Source organism: Canis lupus, chromosome 24 (genome assembly GCF_003254725.2).
Source record: "Canis lupus dingo isolate Sandy chromosome 24, ASM325472v2, whole genome shotgun sequence".
Lineage (NCBI taxonomy): Eukaryota > Metazoa > Chordata > Mammalia > Carnivora > Canidae > Canis > Canis lupus.
The window spans coordinates 22513053-22533016 of NC_064266.1; the positions used below are offsets into that span (position 1 = coordinate 22513053).

Consider the following 19964-nt stretch of genomic DNA (forward strand, 5'->3'; position numbering starts at 1 on the left):
AACCCATCTATAGATTTGCTCATCAATGCAGGGAAGGCCTGTTGAGATTTCCCATGCCCTCATTCATTCACCCCAAATTGCTGAGTACCTACTACGTGCCAAGTACTTGGCCAGGCTCCAATGGAATGTAGAGAAAGGATGACAGAGTGGAAAAGCATAAATGTTGGCACCGAACAGATCTGATTCACTTCAAATTCGATTCAGCCCAACGAGAAGTCCCACATGAGTGTGAACCATGCACATCAGAATAACTGATGACCCCCTGGCCCCAGCACAGGGTTGCAAAGAGTGTGAGCTCAGCAAATATCTGCTGTTAGTGGTGGATGAATCTGCTTTAGGACTCACTCTCTGTGCTTGGGACAAGGCACTTTACCTTCAGGTCTCCCTCACCTGCAAAGCGAGGCTAGAAATCGTACGGGATATGGAGCAACAGGAGCCTTGATGCTGCTGGTGGGTGGTAAGTTACACCACTGCTTTATAAGTCCAGGTGACAGCAGCTACAAAAGCGTGACAGAGGCCTGCCCTGTGCTCCAGCCGTGCCACTCCTAGGTGGGTGCATCGTAGACACACACACAGACACTACGAGATGTGGACGAGACTGCTTGTAGCAGCAGTGGTCCTAATATTCCCTGAGTAAGAACCCTGAATTCCCATCAAAAGAGTGGGTAAATACCAAGGGAGAGTCACCCATTGGAATGCTCTATGGTCATGTAAATGACCTACGACTACACACGACCACACGGATGGATCTCAGGCCCGTAATAAAGCCAGGCACAAAAGGGCACATGTTGCATCTCCCATTTACATGAAGCTCGAAAACAGTAAAAGGAATCCGTGCTGTCAGAGTGCAAGACCATGGTTACCCTTGAGGAGAGGGTAGGTGACCGGGAGGAGCTTGAGGCGGGCTTCTGAAGAGCCAGTACTGGCCTGTTTTTTTTTTTTTTTTTAAGATTTTATTTACATATTCAGAGAGAGGCAGAGACATAGGCAGAGGGAGAATCAGGATCCCTGTGAGGAACTTGATGCAGGACTCGATTCCAGGACCCCGGGATCACACCTTGAGCTGAAGGCAGATCCTCAACCACTGAGCCACCCAGTTGCCCCTGGCCTGTTTCTTGATCTGGACACTAGTTGTGGGGAGAGTGTTTCATTTGTGAAAATTCATGGAGCTATTCACTTGCGTGCATTTTTCTTACATCTGTTAGACTATAACAAACATTTTGAAATAAAAATATTTACTATGTAGGACGTTTGTAGGACTATGTGAAAAAACATCTGCAGTATGTCTAGCATGCACTAGGTCCATGGGAAATGCTTATGGAAAGCCATTTAAATCATTGTTAATTATTTGATTAATGACAATTCAGTTCTTAAGTATTGATTCCTGCCCTCCTCCCAAAGGGAGGCAAAGCATACTGAGAAATCAAGGGGAAATAACACACCCATTAATCACAGTAGCACACACATATTAAGCACTTGGCACGTGCCAAGCTTGGTGCTCAGAGCTTCTATTCAGCAATGTCATCAAATCCTCACAGCGAATTCATGCAGGAGGACCCCAAGGCTCAGAGAGAGAAAGCCACTTGCTCAAGAGCACACAGCGAGGAGACGATCAAGCGGAATGTGCCCAGGCAGCCAAACTCTAGAGCCCAGGCTTAGCCACTGTGAATCCTGCCTCCAGTCCTCCCTCTCTTCCTCCTAACACCCTACACACACACACACACACACACACACACACACACACACACGGGAAAATGATGATAGAGGCCCTGGGCTGGATCGACAAGTGCAAACAAGGAAGTGTCAACAGCTCAGATATGAGAATAGGGCGGGAGAGCCTCCTGTCTCCCTCTGTCAGCTCTGACCACCTAATCCGAAATGCTTCGTTGGGGATTTGCAACCCTAAACGCCCATGTTCTCACAGAGGATTCCCCTTGACAGCCTTGAGTTTGGGGGCGGGGTGTGGGGGGGGTTGTCCAGCTCATGATTCAAAGAGCAAACAGAGGAGGGCTGAGCCCATCCTCCAGTGAGCTTGCCTGAAGGCAGCTTTTGTCTGTCTTCCTCCTGACCCGGGGGTGGCTCAGGGGCCTCTCCTTCCTCAAGGGGCCTCCTTGGGTTTCTCAGATTCTATTTTCCTTTTGTTTTGAGGTTCATAGAGCCATGGACTCATCATGTTTTCTCCCTACAGACCCTGTTGCACAATAGGCTTCCATTATGATACAGGGGCTGGAGTGGGAGCAGGGTGGGGGGATGTTAAGCAGAAATTCAGCCCTAAGGGCCCAAAAGCTTGCTCCAAGCAAGGCACCTGTCTGTGCCTTGTAACTCCCATGCCCCTCTCCTACGGAGTTCTGACTCTGTGCCAGGCACTGGGCAATAACCCCACTTAACCCACAGCCGGGGGTGGGCAGCATCAGCCCCAAGTTGGAGGGTGTAGGCTAGGGAATCAAGGCTGCAAGAGGGAAAAGCATCTTGCCTAGAGGCCTCAGCCCAGCCGGGCTTGGGATCCAGAGCAGCCTGACTTCTCAGGGGTGAGAAGGCTCCAGAGAACAGGAGCAAGAACTTTCTGAAGATTCAGTAACACAAAGTCGTTCTCAAAGTGAAGAGCACTGAAGCGGCAGCTCGGGATGACGGTCTGCTTTCCTCCCTGGGCTGACCCTGGGCAGGCCACCATCCTCCCTGAGCCTCATGTACCCTCACAGGGTTGTTCTGGACAGTAGAGGGATGGTATAGAGCTCCAGGTCTCATAAGAAACTATTATTATCATTAGCTGCAAATGTAGGTGGGAAATTCATCTCCAAGGTAAGTGGTAAGTGGAACTTGAGCAAATTGCTGAAAAAAAAAAATTCTCAGGTGCCTGGGTGGCTAAGTGGTTAAGCATCTGCCTTCGGCCCAGGGCATGGTCCTGGGATCCCGGGATCGAGTCCCACATTGGGCTCCCTGCATGGAGCCTGCCTCTCCCTCTGCCTGTGTCTCTGCTTCTCTCTCTCTCTGTGTCTCTCATGAATAAATAAATAAAATCTTAAAAAAAAAAAAAAGAAAATATATTCTCTCTCTTGCCATTTGCAATGATGTGGATGGAATTAGCGCATACTATGCTAAGCAAAATAAATTCAATCAGAGAAAGACAAATACCATATGGTTTCACTCCTATGTGGAATTTAAGAAACAAAAGAGATGAACATCAGGAAAGGGAAGGTAAAATAAAATCAGGTGAAAACAGAGTGGGAGGCAAACCATGAGAGATGCAGAACTCTAGGAAACAAACTGAGGGGTGCTGGAGGGGAGAGGGTACAGGGATGGGGTAACTGGGTGATGGGCATTAAGGAGGGCATGTGATGGAATGAGCTCTGGGTGTTGTATGCAGCTGATGAATCATTAAATTCTACCTCTGAAACTAACAGCAAAAGATCAGGAAAAAAAAAAGAAAATCTATTTTCTCATCAAAGTTGGGGCACCCAGCTCCCCAGCTCCCTGCTAACCCTTCTGCCTCAGCCCCTCAATAAAACCCCTGGGGTTTCCAAGACCACCTGAAAGTCCCCCTCCAATGCAGTCCCCCATGCACCCACCTCCACCTAATCTTGCTCCAGGGCAACAGAACCAGCACCCTGACTGAGGAAGCAAAGGGCACCACTTATGGTTTCTGAGAAACACTTTGGGAAGGCACCAACGTCACCAAGGTGGAAAACTGTCTCAAAATGTTAGCAGCGTGACCTTTCATGTCTCTGGATGCCCCCTGCCTCTTGCCCTCCTCAGGGCAGCAGGACGGGGCAGCTCCTGTGGCTCCAAGGAAGGGCATCTCTGGCAGGAGTGAAGAGAAGCCTTGTGAATTTTCAAAGCCTGGGTCTTTGCCAAAAAAGGTAGTGACATCCCATCCAGACTCCTTGGACAGCAGGGAGCCTGCTTCTCCCTCTCCCTCTCTCCCCCTGTTCTGCTAGGCTCTCACTCTCTCTCTCTCAAATAAATAAAAAATAAAAATCTTTTTAAAAAGAAGAAGAAAGAAAGAAAACCCCAGAGGAAAATGGGGAAGTTTCTGTTACCCAGGAAAGTGGCATTTGAAAAGGTAACTAAAAAAAAAAAAAAAATGAAATGGTAACTAAGCTACAGATACAGGAGAAAGACAGACATGGGCACTTGAATTTATGAACTGAGATTCACACCAGCTCCCCAGACTTCATCCCCCACCGCCCAGTGAGGTAGATATCATCCTCCCATTTATAGACAAGGAAACTGAAGTTGAATGGATTAGAGTCACGTGCCTGAGGTCATAGGATTAGAGTCAGGGCAGTCTGCACCCAGACCCATCCCCTCTCTGCCATAATATATATGCAGCCTCCTGGCTTCAAACCAGAGGTTGTTAGCTGTCCAGAAATTAGCTTCACAAACTTAAATCGGTCCCTTGACTTATCTACCTCAGTTTCCCCACAAAGATAGTAGCAATCTGACCCTACTCATAGGAGTTGTACCAAGATAACAAAACAGTGAGACCCCTTTGAGGATGACTGACAACACACAAGCCATGGGAAGAGTCTAGAGAATATTTCAATGGATAAGTGAGTTCAGAGCCATGGCACTAGCCCCTTAGAGGCATCGGCCAGACTCTGCCAGGAAGGAGAGCAGTTCTAGTGAAAGCCTGGCACGAGGGAAGGCAGCACGGCTCATTGATTACAGGGATATGAGACACGGGAGTGAGTTCTGACTCCACCACTCACTTGCTGTGCGCCCTGGGAAGTAGTTTCCCTCTCTGAACCTCAGTCTCCCTATCTGATATTTGAGGGGCAACCATCCCAACCACCGCTGATGAAGACGAGGTTGAAACAGGGAAAGCACCCAGCACATAGTAGGTGCCCCATAAATAATATGCATTTCCTCCTCCCCTTTCTGCTTTTACTTATAAGATGTTAGGTATTGCAGGGCAAGAGCTGCTCTCACTAGTCTAGGACCTTGATCTCTCAATGTCCCAATGGTTTCATCTGCAAAACGGATTCAAAGGCCCAAGGAGTGGGGACAAATGCCTTATTTGGAGAAGGGAAGAAGATAAAGTTAGGGTAGAGACTGGGATGCCACAGCATCCTTCTGGCCTGGCAACCTGGAAAGATTTTTCCAGGATATCAAAGTGAAATGTCATGGGATCATGCCATGTCTGAAAGCAAAACGGGCAGTGAATGAACGGTGGGCGTCTTTGCGTCTCAGCACAGCGATTCAGAGAATGGACTGCGGCGTGAAGGTCGTGGCCCCAGGCCCGCTGCGCACATCTGGACGCGTCCACTCACGCTGCAAGTCTCAGTTTTCCCCTTGTAAAAGAGGGGTACTCATTCCCAGCCCACACCTTGGGAGGATTTGTGGGGTTGCTGTCTGTGAAGAACAGAGCCAGGCTGGCATTCAGCAAGGGCTCAGCGAGTGTTAGCTGTTGACAGTGTTTCATTGTGATCATCCAGTGCGAGCAGTTCTGACTGCCCCATTCTCACTGGGTCTCGGGCCCTTGCCTCCACGGTGCCTCAGTTTTCTGCTCTCACAAAGGAGGAGCGCCGCCTGCCCTCCCTCCTAGAGTTCTGATGAGGATGGACAGCCCCCAGCACATGACTGTCATGCTATAGAGAGACTCGGAAAAGAGGAGACCCCAGATGTAGGAAAATCAGTTTGAAGCTTTGGACACTGGGAGCAAGAATCCTTCAAATGGAAAAAAAGAACTGGACCAGGAATGGAAAACAGCCTCACTATGAGACTGAGGCCCATTCCCTGGGCTCCCACTGGCTGCCTCTCCCCATGTTCCAAAAGTGATGCCAGGCTGACTGGGAGCGTGGGCCCCCGGCCTCGGCTCTGCTCATGAACCCATGAAGTCTTGAGTAATATCCCCATCTCAAGTTTTTCTCTGTTTAACTTGTCCATCAAGTAGCTTAACTGTCCCACCTACTAATGTGATTGGCAATTATTTACTTTGGAGAGCCCTGAAAGACACCACCAAATCACAGAATTCTGAATTATCTAGAAACCCAGCATCCGATCGCATCATCTGATTGCACATTTCCTGATTTGCACACTATAAAAGACGCTACCTCCGTGGCAGAAGCAAGCAGGAGAGGGAAGGGGAGAGCAGGAGAGCCACCAGGACCTCTGAGAAGCCCAGGTGAGATCCGCTCATCCCACACCTGCTCCGCCATCCTGGGTGGCAGGGCTGCCAGGCTCCTTGCTGTGGGGTGGGCACTGGCTGGCTGCATTTAGGATCGCTCACTTGGAGTCTTTTTCAGAGGGATTTTCAGAGGAATAGGAATGGCCATTTACTCTGCTCCCCTGAGAGACCAGTGATATTGATGTAAGGTTTGAATGTGGAAATGTAGAAAAGAGGATTTGGTGGTGATGGGGAGCATGTGGTTGTGTGTGAAGGTTCGCTCACGAGCATGTTCTTCTTACTCTAAATCAAAATCTCTATGGCAGGAATTTTACCTTGAGGTTTCCATTGTGGACTCAGACCATCATCTACAAACCACCTAAAATTCACCCTCATTTTGTACATTTTGATGCACTTTTCTGGGAAGAGTGTCCTCAGCTTCCATTGCATTCATAAAAGGTCTGTTTCCCAAAAGAGATTCAGAGAATGCAATCTAAGTTGACCTCCCCAGGGAGGCCACAACTGGCTCTTTGGACCAGAAAGCCCTTTCGATTCCAGCCAGTCACAGCAACGATAGTGCTGCTTTGTCTGAATCAGCCAGTTGATGGAATTTTGCCCAAAGAAGCTTTCAACACCTTTGCTGGCTGCCAAATAGGCCTATGAGAGGAGGTGATATGTGGGAGGAAACAGTGCAAAAGGCAGCCAGATGTCAGGGGTTGCACCTAAATTTTGTTCAGGTTAGCTTGAGAGAGAAGAGAAAGGTATAGAACAGACAGTGTGGGGACTCCTGGGTGGCTCATTCAGTTAAGTGTCTGCCTTTGGCTCAGGTCATGATCCTAGGGTCCTGGATTGAGTCTCATATTAGGCTCTGGACTCAGCAGGGAGCCTGCTTATCCCTCTCCCTCTGCCCCTCACCCCTGCTTGTGCTCTCTCTCTCTCTCTCCCTCTTTCTCTCTGCTCTCTCTCAAATAAATAAACAAAATCTTAAAAAAAAAAAAAAAAGATCAGGGTGTACATTTGAAGAGGTCAGAGACCTATCTCCAACCACCAAGTTGCCATCAAATTGTTGTGTGACCTTGGGGAAGTCACTACCCCTTTCTGGCCCCGATTCTTTTTTTTTTTTTTTTAAGATTGATTTTATTTATTTATTTATTTATTTATTTATTTATTTATTTATTTATTCATGAGAGACACAGAGAGAGAGAAAGGTAGAGACACAGGCAGAGGGAGAAGCAGGCTTCATGCAGGGCTTCGTGCAGGGCTTCATGCAAGCCCGATGTGGGGCTCAATCCCGGGACCCCAGGATCAGGCCCTGAGCCAAAGACAGATGCTCAACTGCTAAGCCACCTAGGCATCCCATGGCCCCTTGATTCTTGTTATGCAATGAGGACTTCGAATGGCTCCAGGATCTCTCCAGCATTGGTCTGGATGAGATGGTGGCTATGAACATGTGACCTCTGATATTCTGTGATTTAATAGGGCTTCCACAAATCATCGCAATCTGGGTCCGGGCCAAAAGATTTTAATGGAGATAATGGCAAAGAAGCTCAGTCCCTCAGCTTTTTCATTTGCTTTGTCTAAAGAGGGAAAACTAGGGGCAATGATTCAGGCCATTGCAAGCAAGCCCAAATGGAGGGTAAATCTGATGGTCACTGAATTTAAACAGAGGCCTCTGGGTCAGACAAATCTGGCTTCAAATCCTGTCCCTATTTTGTGTTTACAATCTTGGGGGAAGTCATCTAAACTCACTAGACTGTCCTTTCCTCACCTGTGCAATGCAGGTGATAAATCCCCACATCTTCGGGGGTGGTTAAGATAAAATCAATTACTGAGCATGAAGTACGCAGATGAATGCCTGGCCCAGAGGAAATGCTAGGTAGTGTTAGCTATTACTATTCACTCTCTGGTGTTCTGGAGGTCGGGGGCAGATGGTGGACGAATTCCTCTCTGATATACGTGCTAGCTGGACCCATCATTCTGTCCACAGATACCAAGAGTAAAGATGTTTCAAACTGGGGGCCTCATTGTCTTCTGTGGGCTGCTGGCCCAGACCACAACCCTGCTGGAAGCCCTGTCTTTGCCCCTGGAACATACCCTGTTTTTGGAGGCGACTCCAGGCCAGGACCCAAGTCCCACAGATCTTGCTGGAGACTTAACAGATGGTGAGAGTTTGTGACAACCTCTTTCAGGGGTGTGTGTGTGTGTGTGTGTGTGTGTGTGTGTGTCCAATGGTTCGATGCAGGGAGGGAGGCAGGGATGATTGGGGGTGAGGGGCTGAGGATCTGTAATTATCAGATTTGACCCCCAAGGATCCACCCCTGTACCCATTTTTAGGCCTCAGCAGTGGCCTGCTCTCTGGGGGTCTATTGGACATTCTCGAAAACCTTCCACTTTTGAACATCCTGAAGACTGGAGGAGGCACTTCTGGTGGCCTGCTTGAGGGCCTGCTTGGGAAAGTGACTTCAATGGTCCCCCTCCTGGACAGTATCATTGAGTGAGTAGTCATAGGCCTTGGTCCTCCACACACCAGAAAATCTCTGTTGGAGATCTGGGCCCCCAGGCAGTGGCCCCAGAGGAGAGAGAGGGGTGGTCTGAACATGAGGCCAGGACTCGTGTGAGATCCTTCCCACAGCCTGGCAAGAACACCAGTCCTCTTGAATCAGTGATTGCCCCCAGTCCTGAAGCATATCTTGTGTCCTCAGCATCATCCATAGTCCTTATGACAATGCTTTAAAGTGCAATTAATCTCCAATTTAGAGATGGTAAAACTGAAGCACAGAAATGTGCCTGTGCTCACACAACTAGAGTGGTACAGAGCCAGGGATCTAGGTCTAATTAAGTTCAAAGGCGAGGCCTTTCCACTGCACTGTGGTAATTCTGTTCTCCTCACCTATGGAGAACACAGGTGGCCTTTGATGTAAACAAGAAAATATAAGCTACTCTCCTTGATGACATCCTCAATGTAATGGCCACTGAACAGTCTGATGTGGGGTTTCCCATTAGACTCCTGAGAGCTCTCTAAGCAAGTATAGCAATAATGGGAAGCTTGATGCCAGGGAGCTTCCAAAGCTGGGTCCTTGATAGGACTGGATCAAAGCCATCTCTAAAATTCCCACCCACCCATATGCTTGCCCCTGACTTGGAGACAGACAGACAGCCTTGAGTTTGATTTCCAAATGCACCACGTACCTGCTGGGTGCCAGAGAATAGGATGCTTGGTCTCTCTGGGCTTGGTTTCTCCATCTGTAAAATGGAGATCATGGTACCCACAGAGAAAAACTGTCGGGAGGACTGGAAACAATGTAATCACCTGCCACAGTTGTTGTGAGGTCGGCTCATGGAAGAGCCTTGCTTCCATCCTCTGTCTCCATTCTCTCCTACTTCCTGCTCCTTGATTTCCATGGTAATCATTGTTGACTGACTTGCCACTGAAGGTGATGGTTACTCCACTTGCCCATCCCCATCCATTCATCCATTTATCCATCCATCCATTTGTCCATCCTCTCTTCCACATAACCAGTTACTCTCCCATGGGTCTGCCTACCTACTCATCCATCCACAAAGTGAACCAATATGGAGTAGCCTCCTTATTTGTAAGACTCTGAGTTGGCGTGCAGAATACAAACAATCCAGACACAGCCTCCACCCTGAATACCTCAGAGACTTGAGATGAGGAGAGGGCCATGGTGTGTCAGGATCTGACCTAGTGCAGAAGTTGGGAAACACTAATCTCCCTGCAAATCTCCCTGCTTAATGGGTGAGGCCAGAGGGGTGGCTTCTCCTGCCCAGGAACAATATCAATGGTATGACTCAGAACCATGTGGTTTTTGCTGCAAGATGCCACTCTTGTCTCCCCCATCTCACCTCATGGGTAGCTCCTCTTCTGGAATGAGTACAGTTGGGTTAAAGGTGGTTTCCAGGTTTGGGGCCAAAGGAACTAATATTCCTCCTTCCAATGTTGCTTATTGGACAGATTGAAGATCACTAACCCCCAGCTGCTGGAACTTGGACTTGTGCAGAGCCCTGATGGTCATCGTCTCTATGTCACCATCCCTCTAGGCATAGTCCTCAATGTGAATACGTGAGTGAGTCCCAAGGGAAGATGGGAGGGTGGCTCTCCAAAGGAGACCCTGATGACCATGGGTAGCCATAAGGGAGGTGTTGGGAGTCTGACAGATGCAAATGCAGCAAACTTTCTCCTCTGCAGGCCCCTGACCAGCAGTCTGGTAAAGCTGGCTGTGAAGTTAAACATCACTGCAGAAATTTTAGCTGTGAAAAATGATCAGGGGAAGATTCATCTGATTCTTGGTGACTGCACTCACTCCCCTGGGAGCCTGCAAATCTCCCTGCTTAATGGGTGAGGCCAGAGGGGTGGCTTCTCCTGCCCAGGAACAATATTGATGGGATGATGGCTAGATGGCTGGGAAGATGGAACAATGGGAGTGGGGATTAGTGGGAGGATGGGAGGGTGGGAAAATGAATAGGAGGGAGGGAAGACAGATGGATGGATGGGTGGATAGATGGATGGATGGATAGGTAAATGGGTGGGTAAATAGCCACTATCTCTTCTTAGCTGGGCTGGCCAATTTTATGCTCATTAGGCAATAAAAAAATCTGAGTTCAAGCTCATTGACCAGAGGGGCATGCAAAGGTGGAAAGATTCTTGTATGAACTTGGACAGTGCTTTCCCCACATAGAGTCTCTTGTATGAACTTGGACAGTGCTTCCCCACGTAGAGTCTCAGCTTGGTCTGATAACTGTAAGATGAGAGCTGCATTGGAGTTCTTGAGTGAATCCACTAAGATAATAAGTATGAAAGTGCTTTATCCCAGTATGAGGTAAAATAGCTATGCAGCCTACCTGGGTTACTTCTTTCATTTACCTGCTAAAAGGGAGAATGAATTATGCATAATATGTAGAAGTCATCCCATAATGGTTACCATTTCCTAAACACATATATTGTGTTTCACATGTATCATCTCACTGAACCCTCATGACAAGTATATACTAAGCACTGTTCATCCATGTATAGGAATTCTACTGAATTCCTAGTGTCTGCTGGAACTAGGTGTTTAAACTACACGTGCCTATCATGTGCAAAGCTGTGTAGGGTGCCACTCCCTGTGAATAGGCGCCCTGGTGTTTGCTGTGCAAGGGTGTGAGTGGACAAGGCCCCATTTCGGTCACTTAGTACTGAGACTGATGTGGGCACAGTGGCCGCACATACCATCCCCAGGCCTCTGCACCACCCCATGGATTTTTTTTTCTTTTAGATTTGCTCCCCTCCCTGTTCAAAGTCTTGTGGACAGTCTCAGCAGCTTCTTGAATAAAGTCCTTCCTGAGCTGGTACAGGGCGAGGTAAGCGGGGGCGGGGGGCAGGGAGTGGCAGCTCCTGATCTTTGGGTCTCAGAGCTTCTCGGGCTGAAAGAAGGCCCTGGAGTAAGCTTTTCTGAGCCCCTCAGTTTGTTATGTATATACCATCTATCATCTACCTGTCCACTGATTCACTTGTTCGTGTTTCTTCTTTCTATCCTGCAAATTGCAGTGGTTGGATCCTGCTCTGGGCTGAGCCCTGTGCATGTCCACACCACAGCTGAAAGGAACTGTCCCCTGCCCCAAGAATCTTCCAGTCCACTCCCACTGTGGCTATAGACAGGCATTCTTACAGCCTATGCTTGGGTGCCTCCTACAATTCGAAATTTACCCCTCCTGGAGCAGTTCGCCCTATTATGGCACACAGGTGTCATATCACATGGTGAACCCTGGCTCGGTGTGTGATTGGGCACTTCACGTACATGCCTCCATTTCTCCTTCTGCCCGTGTGAATGTGTAAGCATCTATCTGTGAGATGGCTTAGAACCAAACAGTCTCAGACACAGAAAAATGACAGAGAATCTCCCCCAGAGAATCCATCCTGGGGCTGCTGCAGTTCCCAGGGCCTCCCTCCAGGTACTGCTTTGCCCAATGCCTCTCTTTGCTCCCTGGGTCAGGTATGCCCTCTGGTCAATGAGGTTCTCAGTGAGTTGGACGTCACCTTGGTACATTCCATTGCTGGTAAGTACCCCTTCCCAAGGCCTCTCTCTCCCTCTTCAGAAGTAGCGATCTCCCCCAAGGAGCTCTATCCCTGCACACCACAGGAGAGAGCTAGATCCTTCCAGCCTCAGCTCTCCCTTTTTCAGGTTTCTTTTTGCCTTGAATTATCCAGATAATGTTGAGGGCTGGGCCCTGCCTCCCTCATCAGCCCTGACACTGAGAACAGCTGGGCTGTTTGGTAGAACGAGGGATTGTCCCTGTCAACCTTTGCCTGAGCTTAGTTGGATGACCAAAGTTCCTGCTCCCCAGCCCCAGGCTTCAGGGGGAGTGTAGGATATCCCTCAACTCCTTCACACTGAGATCGTCATTCTGGCCTGCATCTTCCAGAGTTACTGATCCATGGGCTGGAATTTGTCATCAAGGTCTAAGCCTTCTGGGAAAGGGACCCGGCTACTGTTGAACTGGTGAGTGCCTTTCCCCAATCCCCAGGATTTGGGTGCTGCTGTAGGAGGCAGCAGGGGGCTTGGGACAAGTGCTGTTCAAAGAGAGACAAAGAGCCATGTAGACATTCCCAAAGATGCACAGAGAAGTCTACAGAAATGCTGATGGAGGTGGAGAGACTCAGGTAGCACCACAACACAGCCACAAAGAGAAACATGCATGGCTGTGGATACATACACACACACACACACACACACACACACACACACACACATAAGTACATGTGGATAGAAAGAGTCCCCGAACCCCAAGTCTAGGCCTCCCTTGTGGCTGAGACAAGACCAGACCCTAGCCTTAGAGTCTCAGCCCCCTCCCCTTCTCTGGAGGGCATGTTTGATGATGGGCCCATACCAACAAGAGTCAGTGACCTCGAGTCTCCATTTGGATGGTGGCTTCTCCCAAAAGAACAATTTCCTTTGCTCAATCCACTCTCTTCCCAGCTTCCAAGGGCTCACAGAAGGCTGACCCATGTCCTGGACAGTGACACGGCCACTGCTTGTGGACCAGAGGAGCTTTCTCTCCAAGGAAACCCCACTCTCCCTCCTTCCCCACCAAACATGTGTTACAGCCCATGTTCTTCACCAAATAAAGTTGCTCTTTCTCTGCACCGGGGACCTTGTCATGCTTCACCCTCATTCGAGGGCTAATAGATTGGGAAGAGCCCTGGCCTGGGTGGTTGGAGCCATAGAACAGAGTGTGGAGCTTACATTGTAGAACTTTATGGTCTTAAGCTAGACACGGAGATGTTCAGAGGAGGGGGGATTTCAGAGTAACTGCTCTAGTGTCCTCAGGAGGAGTGTATGAGGGGTTGAAGGTAGGTGTAACACTCTAGGCAGAGATGAGGACACACAAGTCTACCACACAAGAAGCAAAACATCAGATCTGAGAGATGTTCAGGAGTGGACCTGAGTGTAGGTGAGGGAGCAGGTGAGGTGCAGGTTGCTGTCCATATCTCAGGTAGAAGAGTCTGAAGGTGACTGGGGATGTGGGAAGATGAAGTGATTCCAGCAGGAAGATTATGCCTTCAGCTGTGGCCATGCTGAAGGAAGTGCCTGGGAGACCCAGGGGAGATATCCAGGAACCCGATGGATACACAAATCATCCACCATTCCTCTTTTGCTCGCTGGCATCCAGTCATACTGACTTCCTTTCTGTTTTCTCAGCAAGAGGATATGAAAAATGACAAAGAGGAAGTGTAGGAGGCAGGACAAACTGGTCCACATTGTTCATTGCTCATAGACATAGAGAAGGGCCATTGGAGAAGCATATGATAAGATTATTGATGCCATGGGTGAGAGTCCTATTTTTGGAAGAAGAAGCCTGATTTTCAGAAACTGAGAAGAGGAAAGGATTAAAGGAAGGAAAGACTGAGTGCAAAGAAGATTTATGAAAAATTGGAGACAAGAATAAAGAACAGGACTACTCAGGCTGGGGAAGGTTGTCCCCTCAAATAAAAACTAAATATGCCATCATTGTTTGTGGCCCTTAAAAGACTAGTGCAACCATGTCGTTACACAAATGAGGGTACTGAGGCCTTGAGATATATGTGAATGACTTGCACAAGCCACAGTTTGACAAAAAGACAAATCAAGGGCTGAAACATTCCAGACTGCACAGAAAACTTCTCCCTTGTGCTCTAGGAGACCCCACTGACCTTGTGACAAGGAGCAGATTCAGGTTGGTGTTTCTCAACCCTTGTCAAACATGTGTCAACATGCCTAGACTTAGCACCATCCCCACCTACTGCTGTCACCAGCCAATACGGCATAGTGGGAAGACAGCCTAGAGTTCAGAACTGCAAAGTTTATTGTAGGAAACCAGCATGTGTGTTCTGGCAAGGGAATGGAAGGAAGAATTTTCCACAGCCACAGAACTAGAATACTTCTGGGCTCAGGATGAATAGTTACATTTCCTAAGCAGCTGAATGATCATCATGAATGTCTGTCTACCTAGTCGAGTGATCTGAAGCACCACTTTCCAGACTGGAAACTAGCAATTAGGACCTGACAGGGTTTGAGAAGAGTCCAGGCATTAGTTACTCTTAAGTCCTCTTTTGGGCAGGCATTAGGTCAATACTGAGTGTCCCCCTTGGCTGAGATTCCAAGAATCAAGCTGAGTAAGGACAGGCACACACCTGGTACCATCAACCCTGGTCCTGCTGCCCTCTGACCAAACTGCTTTCCCTTCTGGACACACATTCACTGCCTGTCTCTGAATACTAGTTTCCCACTGCTCCCCTCCAAAATTAAAATTGTTAGAACCAGCTTTTTCAGAACTCTTGAAATTAACCAAAGGCTTGCAGCAATCTGGGGTGTGTTTATTCAATAAAAATTGCTGAATCTTGGTAAGAACAATGTGCTTTGTGGTGTCTTCTTTTACCCTAGTCCCATCTCCTACTCTCCATAGAAGACTTGAAAACCCAAAGCCTATAGTCTTGGTGAAAATCAGTAGCCTGGAAGCCTCTGGACAGGAAGTATTGGAACAACGTCAAAACCTCATCCCCAGAATACCATCATTATTTGATCTGCCTCGTTAGTTCCCTGGAAGATCCTACTCTCAAGGCTCTCTTTATTTGACTCAGAGTTCACCCAGTATAAACAGCCTCTTTTCCAAGGACGTTTGTCAAAATGACAGATCTAAAGACTGGGAGTTTCTAACTCTCAAGCCAGTCTACACTCAGGTTTCAGCAATTTGTCATAATTACACTTTAAGTATTCCTACCCAGCAGCCTCTACTTCAGGTAAGCTGATCTTGGCTGTAATTCGATGTGTTCACCTATCTCTCCAGACCAGGGGATGGCAGTTTGCCCTCTGACTTCCATTCCCTGACAGGACGAAGAGAGTGGCTGACTGTCCACGTTGAGTTCTTTTCTTGTTGTGAGGATGGGAGTATTCACCTCCAAGCTCTTTACATGCTGGTGCTGAGATGGGAAGTCTGAGGTTTTTATACTTTTCACCAGTTATGTTTGATTCCCTGGAGGATGGGCCTCCCAGGATTCTCATACCACCATCCAGAAAGTGAGACTTCATTAAAAATTGTCAACCATTATTTCTTCACATTTATTTCCCACACCATTCTTTTCTCATTCTGAGACTCTTGTGACATGAAAATAGACCTCTCGCTAGAGTCCAACTGCTCCCTGAGGCTCTGTTCATTTCTTTCAGCTATTCTTCTTCCTCTCATTCAGATTGGATCCATCTCCAGTGTGTCGTTGCACTAGACATTTTTTTTATTTTTTTTATTGGAGTTCAATTTGCCAACATATAGCATAACACCCAGTTGCACTAGACATTTTTAACATCATGTTATGAGACTGGATCTTACTTAAATCCTATGGAGAATGTTTGGGGTGGGTTGGTTTGGGTTAGCATGCAAATTACCCAGTTAGATTCAGGCTAACCCAGTTAGGTTCAAATTCCAACCCACCTTCTGCAGGTGGTGTTTTTATAAAGAGGATTTCCTTCACTGTCTTATGTGTAGGGGACCCCCTTCCTACTTCTTGGGATCAGAAAGAGAGGACTTCTCTTGGAACTTCTTGTATTCACGCCTGTGTGTAGTTCCATGCCTCACATTGCTCTTGAGTCCAGGACAAAAGATATGGGAGGGAGAAAAACCCAGGAAACTCACCTGTGAGTCATTCATTCTTTCAGGTATGACTCCCTTCCTTGGTCCACCTGCTGCCACTTATGTTTCAGACCCCTCAGAGAGCCACCTCATTCACTGTGTCCAGGGTTTTCATTTCATTCTGAAGGAAAGACAAAGTAAAGGAAGTTTCCTTCCACCCATCTCAACTCTCCAATCCGCATAACCAGATGGGCTTTCGGCACATAACAGTGGACTACCAGTGACTTAACCAAGAACCCTCCTGGTCATAATATTTTTACTAGAACAGATGAGTGCAGCCTCTGGTGCCTGGTATGTATTATTTACCTGGCAAGTGTGTTCTTCTCAGTCCCCACCAGATAACCACTTAAGAGGCAATTTGCATTCACTTGGGATGGACCATGGCACACATTCGGTCTTTTCCCTGTTCTGTCACAAAATACAGTCTAAAGGGGTCCCCTCATGTTCATGTTCTGGCTACCACTTCTGTATAACATACCACCCCAAGATTCAGTGGCTTAAACAGCAGTACTTATTTCATGATGGTTCTTGGTTTCTGTGAGTGAGAAATTCAGAAAGGGCTCAGGATGAAGTTCTGGTTCATAATCTCTGCAATTGCAGCTTTACTTGTCATCACTTCCTTTAATCCTCCACACAGCCCTTTGAGGGAGGTACTCTTACGATTGGCCTCTCTTTACAGAAACACAGAGAAGGTAAATTAAGTCCCTGAAGTCACCAGCTGGGGCAGGTGGGGCTGGAGCAGGAGCAAGGCAGCCAGACCCACAGAAGGGAGATCAGAGGATTGGTCCTTCATCCCCATCTCCCTCCCCCTCCAACCCCCACCCTGCTCCCCAACATGATCCCATGACCCCCACAGGCATTGCAAGGAGAGGCAGGAAGAGCCACAGCAGATTTGTATTGAGCCCCAAACTCGGTGCCAGGCTCTGCTCTAAGCATTTGTTGTAGGTTAATTTCATTAATCCAATAGCCCTGGAGGGTTGTGTTGTTATTGCCCCCACTTCACTGCGAAGCCTGAGACCCAGAGAGATGAGGTCACTTGCCCAAGGACACGCAGCTGGTAAACATGGAGTCAGGATTCAAACCCAGGCTGTCTGGCTCTGTAGGCTGTATCTGGTCTCTAGATAAATCCATCCACAGTCCCTGGGGTGAAGTAGTCCCCCCTCTTAAAGGGAGCATCAAAGAATTTGTAGGAAGACAATTTAAAGGGGGAATATTAAATAAATAAAGGTGAGGCACCTGGGTGGCTCAGTCAGTTAAGTATCTGCCTTCACAAGGAAGGAAGCTGAGAAAAACAAAAGACCATGAGGAAAGTTTAAGGAAAATAAATGATAGCCTCAGAAGGAAAAAAATCTATGTATAATTGAGAGCACCAAGAGGGACAGAGGGCCAGAAAGCATATTTGAACAAATCATAGCTGAGAACTTCCCTAATTTGGGGAGGGAAACAGGCATTCAGATACAGGAGATAGAGATGTCCCCCCCAAAATCAATAAAAAACGTTCAACACCTCAACATTTAATAGTGAAACTTGCAAATTCCAAAGATAAAGAGAAAATCCTTAAAGCAGCAAGAGACAAGAGATCCCTAAATTATGGGGAGAAATATTAGATTATCAGCAGACCTCTCCACAGAGCCCTGGTAGGCCAGAAAGAGCTGGCAGGATATATTCAGGGTACTAAATGAGAAGATTTAGCCAAGAATACTTTATCCAGCAAGGCTCTCATTCAGAATAGGAGAGATAAAGAGCTTCCAAGATAGGCAGAAATCGAAAGAAAATGTGACCACCAAACCAGCTCTGCAAGAAATATTAAGGGGGACCCTGTAAAAGAAAGAGGAAGCCCAAAGAAATAATCCACAAAAACAGGGACTGATTGGGTATTATGATGACACTAAATTCATATCTTTCAATAGTAACTCTGAACGTGAATGGGCTAAATGATCCCATCAAAAGGCACAGGGTTTCAGAATGGATAAAAAAGTAAGACCCATCTATTTGTTGTCTACAAGAGACTCGTTTTAGACCTAAGGACACCTACAGTCTGAAAATGAAAGGTTGGAGAACCATTTACCGTTCAAATGGTCCTCAAAAGAAAGCTGGGGTAGCAATCCTCATATCAGATAAATTAAAGTTTACCCCGAGGACTGTAGTAAGAGATGAAGAGGGATGCTATATTATACTTAAAAGGTCTATCCAACAAGAGGAACTAACAGTCATGAATATTTATGCTCCTAATGGGGCATAAATATGGGATCTGCCAAGTATATCAATCAATTAATAACCAAAGTAAAGACATACTTAGATAATAATACACTAATAGTAGGAGACTTCAACACGGCACTTTCTGCAAATGACAGATATTCTAAGCACAACATCACCAAAGAAACAAGAGCTTTAAATGATACACTGGACCAGATGGATTTCACAGATATTTACAGAACTTTGCATCTGAATGCAACTGAATACACATTCTTCTCAAGTGCACATGGAACTTTCTCCAGAATAGACCACATACTGGGTCAAAAATCAGGTCTCAACCTATACCAAAAGATTGGGATTGTCCCCTGCATATTTTCAGACCATAATGCTTTGAAACTAGAACTCAATCACAAGAAGAAATTTGGAAGAAATTCAAACACGTGGAGGTTAAAGACCATCCTGCTAAAAGATGAATGGGTCAACCAGGAAATTAGAGAAGAATTAAAAAGATTCATAGAAACTAATGAAAATGAAGATACAACCGTTCAAAACCTGGGATACAGCAAAAGCAGTCCTAAGAGAGAAATACATCGCAATACAAGCATCCCTCAAAAAATTGGAATAAACTCAAATACACAAGCTAACCTTGCACCTAAAGGAACTGGAGAAAGAACAGTAAATAAAACCTATACCAAGCAGAAGAAGAGAGTTAATAAAGATTTGAGCAGAACTCAATGAAATAGAGACCAGAAGAACTGTAGAACAGATCAACACAACCAGGAGTTGGTTCTTTGAAAGAATTAATAAGACAGATAAGCCATTAGCCAGCCTTATTAAAAAGAAAAGAGGAAAGACTCAAGTTAATAAAATCATGAATGAGAAAGGAGAGATCACAACCAATACCAAGGAAATACAAATGATTTTAAAAACGTATTATGAACAGCTATACACCAATAAATTAGGCAATCTAGAAGAAATGGATGCATTTCTGGAAAACCACAAACTACCAAAACTGGAACAGGAAGAAATAGAAAACCTGAACAGGCCAATAACCAGTGAGGAAATTGAAGCAGTCATCAAAAACCTCCCAAGACACAAAAGTCCAGGGCCAGATGGCTTCCCTGGGGAATTCTATCAAACATTTAAAGAAGAAACAATACCTATTCTACTAAAGCTGTTCCGAAAGATAGAAAGGGTTGGAATACTTCCAAACTCGTTTTATGAGGCCAGCATCACCTTAATTCCAAAACCAAAGACCTCACCAAAAAGGAGAATTATACACCAATATCCCCGATGAACACAGATGCAAAAATTCTCAACAAGATACTATCCAATAGGATCCAACAATACATTAAGAAGATTATTTACCATGACCAAGAGGGATTTATCCCTGGGATCAAGGTTGGTTCAACACTTGTAAAACAATCAACGTGATAGATCATATCAACAAGAGAAAAAACAAGAACCATGTGATCCTCTCAATAGTTGCAGAGAAAGCATTTGA

General features: G+C 46.7%; 1 protein-coding gene and 1 long non-coding RNA gene across 4 annotated transcripts in view; one reads left to right on the forward strand and one right to left on the reverse strand.

The window, feature by feature from the left end:
* Nucleotides 1-19964, reverse strand: part of LOC112673806 (uncharacterized) — a 74942-nt gene that overhangs the window by 27511 nt on the left and 27467 nt on the right. For all 3 annotated transcript variants that reach the window (XR_007405613.1, XR_007405614.1, XR_003145051.3), the window contains one exon: nt 16268-16385. This is a non-coding gene — a long non-coding RNA (uncharacterized LOC112673806). The remainder of the gene's footprint in view (nt 1-16267; nt 16386-19964) is intronic.
* On the forward strand, nt 5988-13252 carry BPIFA1 (BPI fold containing family A member 1). Its single transcript, XM_025469732.1, has 9 exons — nt 5988-6124; nt 8094-8268; nt 8441-8600; nt 10080-10187; nt 10314-10463; nt 11380-11464; nt 12097-12160; nt 12527-12603; nt 13081-13252. The coding sequence occupies exons 2-8, from the start codon at nt 8109-8111 to the stop codon at nt 12565-12567; spliced, it is 768 nt and encodes a 255-aa protein (XP_025325517.1). The 5' UTR covers nt 5988-6124; nt 8094-8108; the 3' UTR covers nt 12568-12603; nt 13081-13252.